Source organism: Diplodia seriata (assembly GCF_021436955.1).
Source record: "Diplodia seriata strain FDS-637 chromosome Unknown scaffold_4, whole genome shotgun sequence".
Classification (NCBI taxonomy): domain Eukaryota; kingdom Fungi; phylum Ascomycota; class Dothideomycetes; order Botryosphaeriales; family Botryosphaeriaceae; genus Diplodia; species Diplodia seriata.
In genome coordinates this window covers 2,859,403-2,873,726 of record NW_027117311.1, presented here as the reverse complement: position 1 = coordinate 2,873,726, position 14,324 = coordinate 2,859,403, and the positions used below count along the sequence as shown (strand labels likewise).

Below are 14,324 nucleotides of genomic sequence, written 5' to 3'. Positions count from 1 at the left end.
GAGGCGCAGGCAGCAAAGGCTCCCTCTTAATTTAATCTTCACCCTTCCTCGAAGAGCGGCGCAAGGCCAGCTCAATCAACGAAAGGCAGAGAAGGCTCGGAAGCCAACCCGCCAGGGAAAAAAAACTCTGTTGTCAGAGAAAACCCAGACAAGAAGAATCGGTGCCAGCCACGGCCTTCAAGTCTCTTTCCACCACTTCCCCCGAACAGCCCAACAGTTCGGGGTAGCTTGAAGGAAAAGAAAAAAGAGAGGAAAGGTTGAGGGGAGGAGGGCCTTATATAGGCGACGGGCGGCGGCGGAAGGTTCTGGATCACCGGGACGGCGAGCGGCGCTGGCATGGCAACCACTCCAGTGTGAGGCTCAGGTTGGCCGAAAAGGGAAGGAACAGCGGCTGCCTAACGCACCAGACATTGAAAAGTGGGTGGATACAGCCGAGCATGTCTTAGATTTGTCTTCACCTCGTCATGTACCATACTCATTTACACTCCCAACTCAGCACATCTCTCGATCCGATCCCCAGCATGGTGTATGTCTCACCCTCAAACCCCGCAACACTCATCGCCATCCAAGTCCTCTGCGCACCGACGCTACCGCCAACAATACCCCTCCTCGCAATCATCCACAGTCGTAATAGGAAAGCTGGAGGGATGAGGCCACGCCACCGTAGCCTCGTCAGACGCTCAACCGCTGGCGGGTCCGCGTCGCCATCTGAGCGGTAAGGCATGGGCACCTCGTAGCGGCTCAGGAAGCTGTCGATGTCGTCATCGCCATTGATACGCGGTGACTCCAGGCTGACCATGCCAAACCACTCAAGCACCTCTGCACTATACTCCGGGTCGCAGAGGTCAGCGACAGAGGTCAATGCGGGTACTTTCACTTGAGCCAAGTTGAGACGGTCTTGTTGTGCCGTGATGAGTTGTGGAGAGTGAGCGAGAATGGGGCCTGTATCATGGGTATTAGTGAGCGCTTGGTCATCAATCTAGATGATTGCATTGTGCACCAACCTGAAGGAGGTTGGTCGGGGCTCTGGACATCATGGAAAAGCCATGTGAGAGAGTGATTTAGCACGTTCTTGAATGCCCAGACGATGCGTTCGAAGCCCTTTTTCCCGTGCAGCATGGATGGCAGGCGAAGTTCTAGCTCGACGGCTGAAGCGGCATTAGTCTGCTGTGCTCGTGTGGGGGAAGAGCGGTTGCATACCGAACCTCTCCTTGGTGTGCTTTCTGCCGCCATGAGGGATCGGTTTGCCCACAAGTCCACATTTTTCGTATGTTGCGCGATCGAGCTCAAGCCTCAATACGCCTGAGAATGTGTCAGAATGTCGCAGACCATGCCGCCATCTACAAAAAGAGCGTACCTTCACGGAGCGAGAAGACGTTGTCGATGCCGCGGCGGCCTTCAGATATCATCAAGACATTTCCTGCCAGTGATATTAGCATCTATTACTGAAAAACCAGGGGTGCTAGCGGCGCCTACCGGTCTTGATGTAGTGGTTGAAGAAATCGCCGTCAATAATCTCGCCAAGCGACAAGTAGACTCTGGCATAGTGGAACTTGCCCGCAGCAGCGTCCAGCTCTTGTCGTATCACTTCATAAACCTCATCGGGCAGCATCAGGTCGGCCTACCCGCAAGTCAGCGCGATCGAAATCACGTGGCGGCGGGATGCGCAGCAACGAACGGTATGGGAGAAAGGCTGAGCCAGGATCGTGTTGAAAGGTTTTTTTTTGGTGGGCGGGTGCTTGTCACTCATATGCTCGCCGAGCATGGCGTGGGTGAAGTAACATTTTGGCGACGGCACGCTCTCATTCACGATGTCGAGCATTCTGGCGGATCTTGGGATTTAGTTGCAGGGTGAGAGAGCAGGCGTCGTCACTGGGAAACTAGTTCAACACGGCCCGTGCGCGCTTTCCGCTTCAGGTGAGCATGGTCATGACTATCCCTGCATGACCCGGTTGTTGGCGCGAGTCACCGCACAGGTCCCAAGTACATCAAGAGACGCTTCGCAGTAATACTTGATTCTTTAGGTGTCGTATCGCAAAACCTTGCGTTGCTCGTACAGGATAGTAGGTTCCTCTTCATTAAGAGTCTGTCAGGTCAAGGACACGCCGCTCCCATATTCAAAACACGCCCATGCGCCGTCGCTAATGCACCATCCAGTCCGCTATACATACGCCAGAAGTAGTGTCCCAAGCCGGACTCCAGGTTAAAGAACTTGTCAGATGGCCACAGGTCACAGCCTCTTCAAGCCTCTCCGCGGTCCAAAGGCGCCGCGGTTGTACCTCTTCAGACAATATCCAGCCGCCTTGAAGCGCCGCATCTCATGCCGTTCCCTACGCGCCGCTTCTGGTGAGTATCTTGGCGCACCGGCAGCCTTCTCTGGCGCCCAACCAAACGACAGAGTGTTAAGACGGCCATTGAGCGATCCATGGGACGACGAGCTTGAAGCGGGCCGCTCTGGGCTATGCGATGACTGCACAGTGGGCTGAGGAGTTTGATACGCGGCTTGCTGGGCGATATTGGCGGCGGTATGCCTGGTGATGCGCATGGGCGCGTTTGCCGTGCCGGGCGTCTGTATGCTTGCGAGAGGGGTGCTCGGCATCTCGAACGAGCCAGCTGCGGCCGTCGACGCCTGCGACGCGCCCGCAGTAGCGATGGCCGGCGGCGCCGGTGTTGAGAAACTGGGCGGTGCTGGTATCCAGTCGTCGGACTCGCGCCTCGATCCGACGTTTTCCTCCATCTCCGCCGACGCCTTTTGCGTCACTTTCGACTTGCCCTTGGTGCTCTTCCTTCCATTCCCCCTCGCCCTTTGCTCCTCGACCACCATGTCGCTGTGCGCGGCTTCGTTTTCCGCGTCGCCCCTCTCCTCCCCCCGGGCCTTCGCCTCCTCCACCAGCTGCCGCAGCTCCCGCGGCACCTGCGCATGAATCCCTGTCATCAGCCGCGCCCGGCGGCAGAACGAATCCCAGTCCTCCTGCAGCAGGGCGCCGGCCTCGGCATTGAGCGCGCTGGCCGGGTTGGGCTGAATCAACAAGCAGCTGATAGTGACGAGGACATCGCGCAGTGTCAGGCCCGCCTGCCAGTCGCGCTTGAGTGTGTCGACGCACACGGCGCCCGTCGCCTCCTCGACATTGGGGTGCCAGATGCGAGTGCGGAAGTGCGCCGTCGGCGGCGCCGCGGGGTACGTCGCCGGCATCTCTAGGTGCAGCCGGTACACGCCCGCCGCATACGGCGTGCCCTGTGGCCCCGCCAGCAGCACGTCCAGCTGCGTCAGATCGTCCGAGGAGTCGGTGTGCGGCGCGAAGAGGTAGTTGGGCGGTAGGTCGGCGTGCAGCGTGGCGTGGTCGCCCGCGAGGCGGCGGAGCGAGCGCGAGTTCATTTTGAGCCGGCGAAAACAGAAAATGCGATTGGAATCCTAGGAGATACAACTAGAGGAGAGGGCGACCAAAGGCGGACAGGCGTGAGAATGCTGTGGTAGATGAGGGTCGGATGGGCGGTCGTGGAGGGGAATGTGTTGTTTACTGGGGCTCGTTCTGCGGTGCGACAGCCGCAGTTAAGCCAGCCGTGTTGCTTAATGGATCTGGCGCGCGGGTGACGCGCTCGCGCTTGTTTCGCGCCGCGTCTGATGGCTGCCCGGCACTTTGCACCAACCACGACTGCCAGACCCATGTTCTGACCCACGTCTATATACTCGAGGCTTTTCGATAAGCTTTTGGGGTCTTGTCTCCTGCATGGTCATGCTTTGTGGCTGCATCAACGTTTGCATGTTCTTTCACAAGCATGCACGCTTTCATCTAGCTACCATTATTTGTATTGGAACATAGACTCAATTTAGAGAAAACGCCAACTCTGTCGTAAAGACTGCAGTTATAGCAGTACGGTATGAGAATCACTAGTACAAACCCTTGCGCCCAGTAAATGCACCCAACCCCGCATAATCGAGACTTGGAACTAAACACGCCAAAAAAACCCCCCTTCCCCAGCGCTGTAACCCATTCTAGGAGAAGGTGTTAAGGGACCCGGTTCGATGCCGGAAGCCGAAATAGTAGCTACTTGTGGAGATACGGATGTAAGAGTCCGGAAGCGTCTAGGATTGCTTTATCTCGCTTAGGACTCGTCGGAGGCATTGGTCAGAGAAAGGTATGCGGTCCACGCAATTCCAATCGTGGAGACAAAGGGCTGAGGAAAGGGGCCGTTAGCAGTGGTCTTGAACATTGGCCTTGGGAACGTCTTACAATCTGGTACTGGATGGGCATTAGACGGAAATTGATTATTTGTACCGCCGGCCACACCACGTAGTTTGCCTTCAGCGATGGAACATAGACATCCTGGAATTTGCGCAGCACCGCGCGCTTGTCGCCACCTTCCGCAACAGTCATGAAAGTGAAGAAGCATCCGAGACCTGAAGTAGATACGGTTAGCACCCACAATCTCGTGCAGACGGGCAAGCTGCCAGGCACATACCGAACGGTGCGAAGATGAACTGGTCCATAGCGACACGCTTCAGCGCCGGGCCCATTTTAGCGGTCTTGGTAATGGGGAAGTTCCTTGACAAGAAGCCAAACCACTTGTGCTGCACCGGCGCCATCAAGAAACCATAGGCCATGAATCTCGTCAACCTTTCGAAGTCGAATGGAGGAGGGAGGCGCCTTGAATCCGGGATGAGCTCGTCGTCAGGGTACGGCATCTTCTTGTCGAGCTCATGAATCTCAATAGCGAAGAAGTCATCCTTGTCGACGCCTCCGGGTTTGCGCACCGCTCGCTCTCGGATTGCCGTCAAAGACTGTGCTACTGTATCTGCGATGCCACCAAGAACCTATTGCCGTGTTAGCCGCTTGAAGCAACGGGGTTCCAAAGCAGTATCGCATTATGGAAAGGCGCAGGGTGAGACGAGCGATGACGTACGGCGTTCGTTATCATGGTGGTGAGAACTGGTCGCACCTGGTCAGCAGGGCATCTCGTATTGGAAAGATGCAGCTCGACTTACCCGGGCGGTTCGCATAGTAAGTGTTGAACTTGCGCGAAAGAATGGATACGGCGGCCATTTGGAGGAGGAAGACGATAGCGTGTAGGAGAGGCTAGGTTTGCGACCAGCAGAGTCAGCACCAGTGTGGCAGCGGGAAGAAGCGGCGCAAGATTCGCCGGGATTCCATGGGGTGCACGTACAATACTGCCGTAGATGTAACGGCTGTTAAGAGTGCGCAGCAGGCGACGTCGTTGTCCTTCAATCATTGTGAAAGGTGTGGCGGTGGAGCACCGGGTTTGCAGTGACGTCGTTGATGAGGATCGGTGGTAGGCGCGAATGCGCTCCTGGCGAGGGCAGGCTGGCAGGTAGCTGAGTGGCGGGGGTTCAGCCAGCGCTTTCCGTCGCCGCGCACGGGTAATGGGTATCGTCTGGTCGCGGCGGTCGCGCTGAGGTGCTGGTCCAAGGGATATGTGTGTGCAGGAGGGAGATGCGGCACGCAAGTTGGCCGGAGAGTGGTGTTGCGAGGCGGAGTCGTCGCCCGCTCGTCCCGCGCTTCCCTTACTCTGTGGCTCTGATCTAAAATCAGCTGCCAATTCCGGGCCTGCATTCCCCACCCAACCCTGCCCATCTCAGCATCCGACCAAGCAAACTCACCTGTGCGCCATGGCTTCCTTCGCATCTCTTTATTATTTCTAATCATCTAGGTATCTTATCTGAGGCATCGCTGCCCGTTTCCACCCTCCGCCAGCAATGCAGTCACGGGATACGTAATCCTGAAACGCGTCCGATGCATGGATCCCAAGAGCACCCTCCAACATATCTTCCTGCAAATCGCAGCATTTCTCGTCCGCATCTCATGTTCCGCCAGATCTTTCGTATGACACAATGATCGGGAGATCATGGATGTCCGTATATTCGTCCGTCTGTAGGTCTACCAGGCGCAGGGCCTCCAGGTTGAGTATTCCATCCTTGAATGGCTCCAGCTCTATCTGCGTATTCTTGCAGGCGGATGGCCCCAAGGTACTAGACTACGGATCAGCACATTTCTATGATGAGACAGCACAGTAGATGACTTACCCAATGTGGAGCCCCCTCGACGTGTGGAGGAGTAAGTCTGGCGACCTCCCAACGGCAAGATCCTTGAAAACGACCTGAAATTCCAGCCTGCGCTCCCTGTCTGAACGGTTGACAATAAACACATCCCAGACAAAGGGTTCCGCGACGTAGACACGTTCCGGCCCAACGATGGTAACCGCAATGTCAATGATGCCTGCCGACGAAGCCTCTTGCTGGGCGCCGTCCATGTAAGGCAGAGAATCGGGTCCTAGTTGTTTCGAGGAAGTAGAGTTAATGCTGCTCAGGTTCCTCTGGTGCGCTGAACGACCAAGGAGATGGTCTGGGACTCGAAGTTTTGATTTGAGCACGTGTGCGATGTCTACGTTTGTCCTCCAGTCGATTGCGACTTCAGGCTGGCAATCTTCTGACAAGAGCACCTTCGCTCTTATCCTGACATCCAACGCATGGATGTTCATTGGCACTGTGTAATCCTTGGACACGTCGTTAGGAATCAGCTTGTATAGCAGAGCAACTTGGTCGCCGGATTTGTAGACATGCTCGTGGCCGCCGCCGAGGTTCTCTCCACAGGACTCTACGCGGCCGTCCGAAAGCGCAAGTTCGACCTCGTTCAGGTTCAAGCTATAGCCAGCCATCCCAGTTACTTCAAAATCGAAGGATGCGAAAATCGAGAGGTCTGACACCGGAGCATAGCTCTTCGTGTACCGAATCCTCCATGCAAGCGCGGGAAATGCCCGAAAAGTCCGCCTGCTGGCATTTTGAAGCGGGCGCAGGAGATCGCGTTCCACTGACGGAGCCGGCGCAACCTTGGTGATGCGCGAGGCGGACAGATGCGGTTTTACGCCCCGAAGGGCGGGGTCTCTGGCAAATGCTTCTAACAAATTGCCTGATAAAGGAGCCAAGCTCGGTAAATACTCGTCATCCAGGACCTCGGATTTGACCTGCTGCACAGGCTTTAGAGACGCCCCTACCGAGAAATAGACGACCGGTTTCGGTAGTCTTGATCGCGGGTGCCCTAGAGTCAGTTAGACTTGGTCTGCGGAGTCGTACGGCACTGGCATTACCTATGAAGACCTCAACCTTCCAAGCTACATAGCAATACTCTTGCGAGTTGCCATTCTCGTAAGTAACGCCCTTGGAGGAGAAAAGAACCGGCTCTGCGGGATTCAGGACAGAGGCAGAATGGAGAAGCTCCTTTAGCGGGGGGGCATGCGGGGCGCCTAGGTGAGACAGAGGAGCAGTCGAGGTAGCGTAAGCTTCGACGTTGATGGCGAGTCTCCCCAGGTAGGACTTGAGGGTGTTCTCGTCGGTAGTCGGCGTGCGAAGGACCACGTAGACCGGAACAAGTTCATCTAGAGTCCTAGGAATGAGTAAGAAGCTTGCTTCAGGACTGTGCCCGGTTCTAAGCGCATACCAAAGAAGAGAAACTGCCTCTGCGATTGGAAAGGCAGGATCGAAGTGCTAGCTTCGTTTATGGCGCCGTCCCAAGCACCGAGCGACTTCTGCAGATCGGCGGCTGTAGCAGCAGGCACGACGGTCTCGACCAGGGAAGTCTCAGAAAAATCAGTGCTGGTGGTGCGCGAGTGGCCGGGAAGCCTGGCTGTCGTCATGGTTGATTGGGAGGATGGTGCTTTATGTAGAACTGTGCATCTTGTGTTCCTGTCATGCAAGGCGGGACGGGGACCTGGTCTGGTTGAGAGCGGAGCTTTGGACGTGCAGCCAGCCGCCAGCCCCTGGGCAAAAGTGCAATAAAGGGGGGTTGAAGGGCGAAATCGCGCGGGGGGCAGGTTCCTCGGGCCGGCGAGCTGATTGGAGTTCAGTCTGCAAGCAGCGAGAGGATGTCGAGCCGGGGTGATGGTAAGGGGACAGCAGCGGTGTTGACGCCCGCGCCAAGCCCCGCCGCGCTGATCGCCGCCTTCACCGCCCGCGCAAAACTAGCCAGCGCGCGCCTGGAGCTGTCGCTGCGACTCGCCGGCCCTGCAGTCCTCCACCAACACCTTCCTCGCGTTCGTCTACGCCCGCGGCATCGCTTATCACAACGTCGCCTGCCTCTCGGTTGCCGCCGCCATGAACGGCCCTCCGCCAATGCCAGTCCTCTGGCAGGAGGCGCGCACCGCCGATGGTCGCGTCTACTACTACAACTCCCAGACCAAGGTCACCCAATGGACGAAGCCCGACGAGCTTCTGACCCCGGTCGAGGTTGGTTTCTCGCCCTCTCTGCCCTCACCAATGCTGACCGTCCGCAGCGCGCTCTGAAAGATCTTCCATGGAAGGAGTACACCGCCGAGGGCGGCAAGAAGTACTGGTACAACACCGAGACCAAGCAGTCATCGTGGGAAATGCCCGAGGCCTTCAAGGTTGCTCTTGCATCCGTCCCACCTGCTCGTCCACCTGCAGCACCCGCGGCCCAGTTTGTAGCTGGTGCAGCCCCTACCTTTGCTTCACATGGCTATAATAGGGACGGTCCCGACCGCGCGCCTGCCGACCGCCAGATAGGCTACACGCAGTCCGAGAAGCTAGAGAGCTTGCGCTCCGTGCCATCCATTGACTCAAAGACCGGCCCTGAGTATTCGTCCTACGACGATGCCGAGGCTGCTTTCATGAAGCTCCTCAAACGCGCCGGTGTCCATCCTGACTGGACATGGGACCAAGCAATGCGTGCCACCATCAGAGACGATCAGTATCGCGCCATCAAGGACCCTAAGGACCGCAAGGCGGCTTTCGAGAAATACGTGGTTGAGGTGCGCGAGCAGGAGAAGGAGCGCGAGAAGGAGAGGCTTGCCAAGCTTCGCAATGACTTCAATAAAATGCTAAGGAGCCACCCAGAGATCAAATACTACACTCGATGGAAGACTGCTAAGCCGATTATCGAGGGCGAGACCATCTACCGCTCTGCAAAGAGCGATGAAGAGAGGAAGCAACTCTTCGAAGAGTACATCTGCGAGCTCTACAAGACGCACCTCGAGACCGAGGCCAAGGATCGCCAGCAAGCTAGTGAAGAGCTCTCGTCATTGCTTGGTGAACTCCAGCTCGAACCGTACAGTCGTTGGACACAGGTCCGGGACGTGATCAAAGAGCACGAGCGATTCAAGGGTGATGAGAAGTTCGAGTTGTTGAGCAAGTTGGATCTCCTGAAGGCTTTTGAGGCCCACATCAAGACTCTTGAACGCAGCTTTAACGAGGTTCGCCAGAAGCAGAAGCAATCCAGAGCGAGGCGTGAGCGCCAAAACCGGGACAAGTTCAATGCGCTGCTCAAAGAGCTCCGCAGTGATGGCAAGATCAAAGCTGGAACGAAGTGGAAGGAAATTCACCCTTCTCTCGAGAACGACTCCCGCTACGTTGCAATGCTGGGCCAGGCGGGCTCGACTCCTTTGGACTTGTTCTGGGACGTCGTCGAGGAAGAAGAACGCGTCTTGCGTAGTAAGAGACATGACGTCCTTGACGTTCTTGATGTGAGTTTCTCCCACAAACGATCCGTTCATGAGACACTTCCCCTGACAGAGTATAGGACCGTCGCTTCGAGATCACTCAAAGCACCACTCTGGATGAGTTTATGTCACTGATGCGAGCTGAAAGGCGTACAGCAACTATCGATGACCACTCTCTTAAGCTTCTCTTTGAGCGTCTCAAAGAGAAAGAGCAGCAGCGTTCCGAAGCTAACAAGCACCAAGCTGAGCGTGTCCAGCGCCGGCACATTGATAATTTGCGTTCTCGTATCAAGAGATTGGAGCCCCCGGTCACTCTGGAAGACACATGGGAGCAGGTACGTCCTCGCCTTGAGAAGTTCGAAGAATTTCGACAGCTGGATTCGGACGAGCTGCGTCGCACTGCTTTCGACAAGCACTTGCGTCGCTTGAAGGAGAAGGAGGACGACCACGAACGCGAACGCGAGCGCGACCGCAGCAGGCGCGATCGCGACCGTGAACGTGACCGTGAACGTGAACGTGATCGAGAACGGGACCGCGACCGCGAGCGGGATCGCGACCGGGACTTCCGCAACGGCCACGGTCGCCGCCATCGCACCCGCACCCCCGAACCGGACGCCTACGAGGCTGATCGCCGCAAAGCGCAAGCGGACCGTGAACGCCAGTACCGCAAGTCCAGCCTGTCTGGTCTGTCGCCGCCTCCACGCAGCAGAGACTGGCGCGGAGATCGCTATGTTAGCGACAGAAGAGAGGTCAGTAGCCTGAGCCATTATGATCGCGAACGCAGAGAGCGCGATGTCGAGCGTGAACGCTCTTACATCAGCCGTGCCGACCCGCGTGAGAAGGCTAGCGAACTCGACTACGGCGATAGCAGAGCTGGAAGCATGAGGCGCAGGAGAGACAGCGAGAGTCCGGAGAACAAGCGGGATGCCAAGGTCAGTGCAATTTACCCCCTTGCCGCCGTCTGCTGGCGAATGTACTAAAAAAGTCTACAGAGAACTCGTAGGGAAACTCGTGAGCGCACCTTTTCCCCTCGCCATCACAGATCTAGGACTCCCGAGAAGAAGGCCCAGCCTGCCGAGCCGCTTAAAGAGGACGCCGCTCTTCGCTCGGGCAGTGAGGAGGGCGAGATTGAAGAGGGTTAAGCAGCACGAGCAGCTGGCAGCACGGCGAGTGCAGCGATACTCAGGCAACTAGTCCCCCGGAACTGAGAGTTACTCCTCGACTGCTACCTGGCCGCTAACAGTACCCCATTCCTTCGTTCACATTTGTCCTCACTCTCATCATCGTTCGGAAAGAGAAGAACAACAGAAAAAAAAAGTCGCACCAAGAAGCAAGGACAGCCTGGTATGTCAAAAGCGTCTTTTGATTTCCTCTCGCGGCCTTCTGGCTACCGACCGCGATACAGTTACTTGCTCCTCTTATCTCACCAAGATCAAGTGAGAAAACCTTTCAGTGTACAATATGGTGCTACCCATTCTAGGCATCTTGATTGGATTAGCTCTTCCCATAAAATAGGTCAATGCAATTCTATCTCTATTTTTAAGGGTCACAGTGGGTGACAAGAAATTGCCCACCCGCATCTGCCTCATTAGAAAATTCTATATGGGATGAGTAGCTGAAAACAAGATCAGGACCTAAATGTGCGCATTCAAAGCTTGCATTTGTGTCCTGATCTTGTATTAGACTGCCTATATAAATATGATGATGCTGTATCTGTGTACGGCAGATGTGGGCGGGCAATTGCTTTCGTCACCCGTTGTGGGGTCATGCGCAAGATATCCCATATAGTCGAATGTGAAACTTGGAGAAATAATATGATGACGATTAAGTAAAGCAGCAGATCACCTAGCTTGACCCGTAGTGAAACCTCTATGGCGCAACTGATTCCCATACATACAGCGCGCGCGAACTACACCATCACGAAGACCGACACTCCCGGTGGCAAAAGTAGCTGCAGCGGCAGCAGTGGGAGTGACGCCATCGAGTCGCGACCACAGGAGGTAGACCGCTGCTGGCGGTGTATGTCGTCATCATCATCTTCGTCAGACGCGTTTTCCTCCTCTGGGAGCCCATTTTTACCCCGCTTCCGTATGCCTGCTTTCTTTTTTCCGCCGCCGCTCTTGCCTAAAAATGCTCCGCCCCCATAAACGCCATTATTGCTAACCGAAGGAGGTGGGAAGTGGTCGTGACGATGAGGCGGGATATAGTCCTTCTTCGGGACAGCCTCTTCAACTCTCTTCTTCCAGGAAGAACTGCGGACCGGGGATGTCAGTGAATCTGAAGCTTGAGACGAAGTGAATAGGGGTTGACTTACGTAGTTGCCGGCCGACTTCTGCTCCTGGTCCATCTGGGAGTTGTACTTGTTGATACGGGGACGGTACGAGTTGGGGTCACGGCGGAAGGTGACATCCAAACTCTTCAAGAACTTGTTGCAACCAGTCAACAAGCCTTCGGGAGTGTTTGCGCGAGCGTCGATTGAAGGCTTGCCGTCAAAGACGATGACGCGGTCGGCAAGATAGGTGGCCATGATGAAATCGTGCTCGACAATGAAGGCAGTCTTCTTGGAGTGCATGATGAAACGCTTGATGACACGGGAGGCGACGATACGCTGCTCAGAGTCGAGGTACGCCGAAGGCTCGTCAATGAGGTAAATGTCGGCCGGGATGCCAAGGGCCAAAACAATCGCGACACGCTGCAATTCACCACCAGACAGGTTCTGGACCTCCTGGTCGATGAAGTCGTCCATCTTGAGAGGCTTGTACACATCCGTCTGGAACTGCGGGTTGAGGAAAGCAGCCTTGATCTTCTTGAAGAACAGCTGGCGGACGGTGCCTTGGAACTTGGGAGTGATGGTCTGCGGCTTCATGGAGATGTTCATCGGGGGAACAGTCTTGCCACTGTCGGGCTTGAGAGCACCGGCAAGCATTTTACAGAAGGTCGTCTTTCCAGTTCCGTTCTCTCCCATCATGACAATGATTTCCGAATCGGTGAAACTGCCAGGCTCGATTGAAAGGTGGAAGTTGCCCATTGTCTTCTCCATGGCCGGGTAGTTGAACCCACGTGACTTGTCGGTCGAGTAGTCCTCAGTCGCGTCACCAATGTGGAAGTGCAGAGACTCTTCACGGAAGCGGAGGTTTTCCGTGGGGATATTGCCGTCGAGGAAAATGTTGATACCTTCTCTAACGGAGTAAGGCATGGTAACGACACCATAGACGGCCGGCTTGCCGTAGAGGACGCAAACGAAATCCGAAAGATAGTCGAGGACAGACAAGTCGTGCTCGACCACAATGACATAGTCGTCAGGGCGAAGCAAGCTGCGAATCATCTTACCAGCGTTAAGACGCTGCTTGACGTCGAGGAAAGATGAAGGCTCGTCAAACATGTAGACATCCGCCTTCTGGATGCACACGGAGCCGATGGCGAAACGCTGCATCTCTCCACCAGACAATTGGGTGACCTCGCGGTCAAAGATGTGTCTCAGTTCCAGCTCGTCGAGGACCTCGTCGAGGTTATTGTTTGCCGCACGCCCGGAGATGAGCGATCCCACGCGCTTGTCGGCGGCCTTGATAGCCTTGGGAATCTGATCGACATACTGGGGCTTGATGATGGCCTTCAGGTTGTCTTCGAGCACCTTTGTGAAATAGTCTAAACAATTGTCAGCACCTCGCTTGCTGCTCACTGCCCGGCTGGACGCTTACTCTGCAGCTCGGAGCCACGGAAATACTTCAGAATCTCTTCCCAATCAGGCGGGTTGTCGTATCTGCCCAGGTTCGGCTTCAACTTGCCGCTGAGAATCTTCAGCGCAGTACTCTTGCCAATACCGTTTGTTCCGACAAGACCAAGGACCTGGCCGGGACGGGGCATAGGCAGTCTGTGCAGCTTAAAGCTGTTCGCCGAGTATCTGTGCGTGACCTGGGTGTTCAGGTTCGTCGGCAAGTTGATGATGTTGATCGCGTCGAACGGGCATTTCTTCGGGCAGATACCGCATCCTATACACAGGCGCTCGGAGATGAAGGCGATTTTGGACGTTGGATCGACTTCGATGCACAGTTTGCCAGTGCGAACGACGGGGCAAGCCTTCTTGCATTCCTGCCTGCATTTCTGGGCCAGAGTCAGCGGCAGACGCGGCGCGTGGCGGGGTGCGCTCGTACCTTGGGTTTGCACTGTATGCGACACCTGCAGTTAGCGTGCGAAAACATTCAAAATTCTGCCACCGCGGGGTTGGCGGGGCTTCGCGCGGCATGGCGCACCTTGTCGCTGTTGATAATCGCGATTCTGAACGCAGAGTCAGTCTCGCACGAATTTGGCCAGCCTGGCTTCGGTGTGCGTACCTCGTGAGCTTGTCCGTCATGATGTGCAGCCGTTGCCTGGAGGGCGTGTGTGTTTTTCAGAGCCGAAGTGCGACGTGCGCGCGGTGATGAAACGGAGAATCGGGAGGGCGTCGAAGCGGCGGCACACGAAGGGGTCGTTGGAGGCCGTAGAAAACCACGGGCGAGACGTCCCAGAGCGCAACGCTGCGGCGATCAAGTGGATGCTTTGACAGCGGCAGGAGGGTCGCAGTGGGCAGCGCGAGTGGCTTTGTCGGTGAATGGGCACGCTTATCCCCCCGCAAGTGATTGGTCCTGCACTGCCGGGGTGGTCAACGTCACGGAAAGTCGTGGCCGCCCGAGCGCGTGCGTGCGTGGACTCGGCAGTACAGAGAGCGCGGGCGCGTGCTACGGAGCTGTCGACCAGGCTCCAAGGCCACAACCGCAATTGCACCTGCACGTTCTCGAGGACGCCTGCTTCAACACATCCTGCTCCCAATCTTGCCAGCCCGCGACGGTGCCAGCAGTCTTTTTGCGTTCAGTTGCCGGTAC

The 14,324-nt window shown here is 56.2% G+C and overlaps 6 protein-coding genes across 6 annotated transcripts; 1 reads left to right on the top strand and 5 right to left on the bottom strand.

The window, feature by feature from the left end:
- Positions 1–475: 475 nt before the first annotated feature.
- On the bottom strand, positions 476–1,765 carry SLS55_004743 (uncharacterized protein; the record flags this gene model as incomplete). The annotated part of the gene is made up of 6 exons (XM_066776197.1): positions 476–942; positions 1,005–1,148; positions 1,201–1,302; positions 1,358–1,420; positions 1,477–1,621; positions 1,679–1,765. The coding sequence occupies 6 exons, from the start codon at positions 1,763–1,765 to the stop codon at positions 476–478; spliced, it is 1,008 nt and encodes a 335-aa protein (XP_066634078.1).
- A 465-nt stretch (positions 1,766–2,230) lies between these two features.
- SLS55_004742 (uncharacterized protein) lies at positions 2,231–3,376 on the bottom strand (the record flags this gene model as incomplete). Its single annotated transcript, XM_066776196.1, has 1 exon — positions 2,231–3,376. The coding sequence occupies one exon, from the start codon at positions 3,374–3,376 to the stop codon at positions 2,231–2,233; it is 1,146 nt and encodes a 381-aa protein (XP_066634077.1).
- Positions 3,377–4,104: 728 nt separating this feature from the next.
- SLS55_004741 (uncharacterized protein) lies at positions 4,105–5,042 on the bottom strand (the record flags this gene model as incomplete). The annotated part of the gene is made up of 5 exons (XM_066776195.1): positions 4,105–4,176; positions 4,233–4,241; positions 4,290–4,399; positions 4,462–4,794; positions 4,985–5,042. 5 exons carry the CDS (start codon positions 5,040–5,042, stop codon positions 4,105–4,107), a joined length of 582 nt encoding a protein of 193 aa, XP_066634076.1.
- A 775-nt stretch (positions 5,043–5,817) lies between these two features.
- On the bottom strand, positions 5,818–7,647 carry SLS55_004740 (uncharacterized protein; the record flags this gene model as incomplete). The annotated part of the gene is made up of 4 exons (XM_066776194.1): positions 5,818–5,986; positions 6,041–7,004; positions 7,102–7,389; positions 7,452–7,647. 4 exons carry the CDS (start codon positions 7,645–7,647, stop codon positions 5,818–5,820), a joined length of 1,617 nt encoding a protein of 538 aa, XP_066634075.1.
- Positions 7,648–8,122: 475 nt separating this feature from the next.
- PRP40 (U1 snRNP protein) lies at positions 8,123–10,445 on the top strand (the record flags this gene model as incomplete). Its single annotated transcript, XM_066776193.1, has 3 exons — positions 8,123–8,236; positions 8,284–9,489; positions 9,546–10,445. 3 exons carry the CDS (start codon positions 8,123–8,125, stop codon positions 10,443–10,445), a joined length of 2,220 nt encoding a protein of 739 aa, XP_066634074.1.
- Positions 10,446–11,693: 1,248 nt separating this feature from the next.
- On the bottom strand, positions 11,694–13,816 carry RLI1 (Fe-S cluster-binding ribosome biosynthesis protein; the record flags this gene model as incomplete). The annotated part of the gene is made up of 6 exons (XM_066776192.1): positions 11,694–11,717; positions 11,780–13,110; positions 13,164–13,566; positions 13,617–13,628; positions 13,716–13,740; positions 13,797–13,816. The coding sequence occupies 6 exons, from the start codon at positions 13,814–13,816 to the stop codon at positions 11,694–11,696; spliced, it is 1,815 nt and encodes a 604-aa protein (XP_066634073.1).
- Positions 13,817–14,324: the final 508 nt, after the last annotated feature.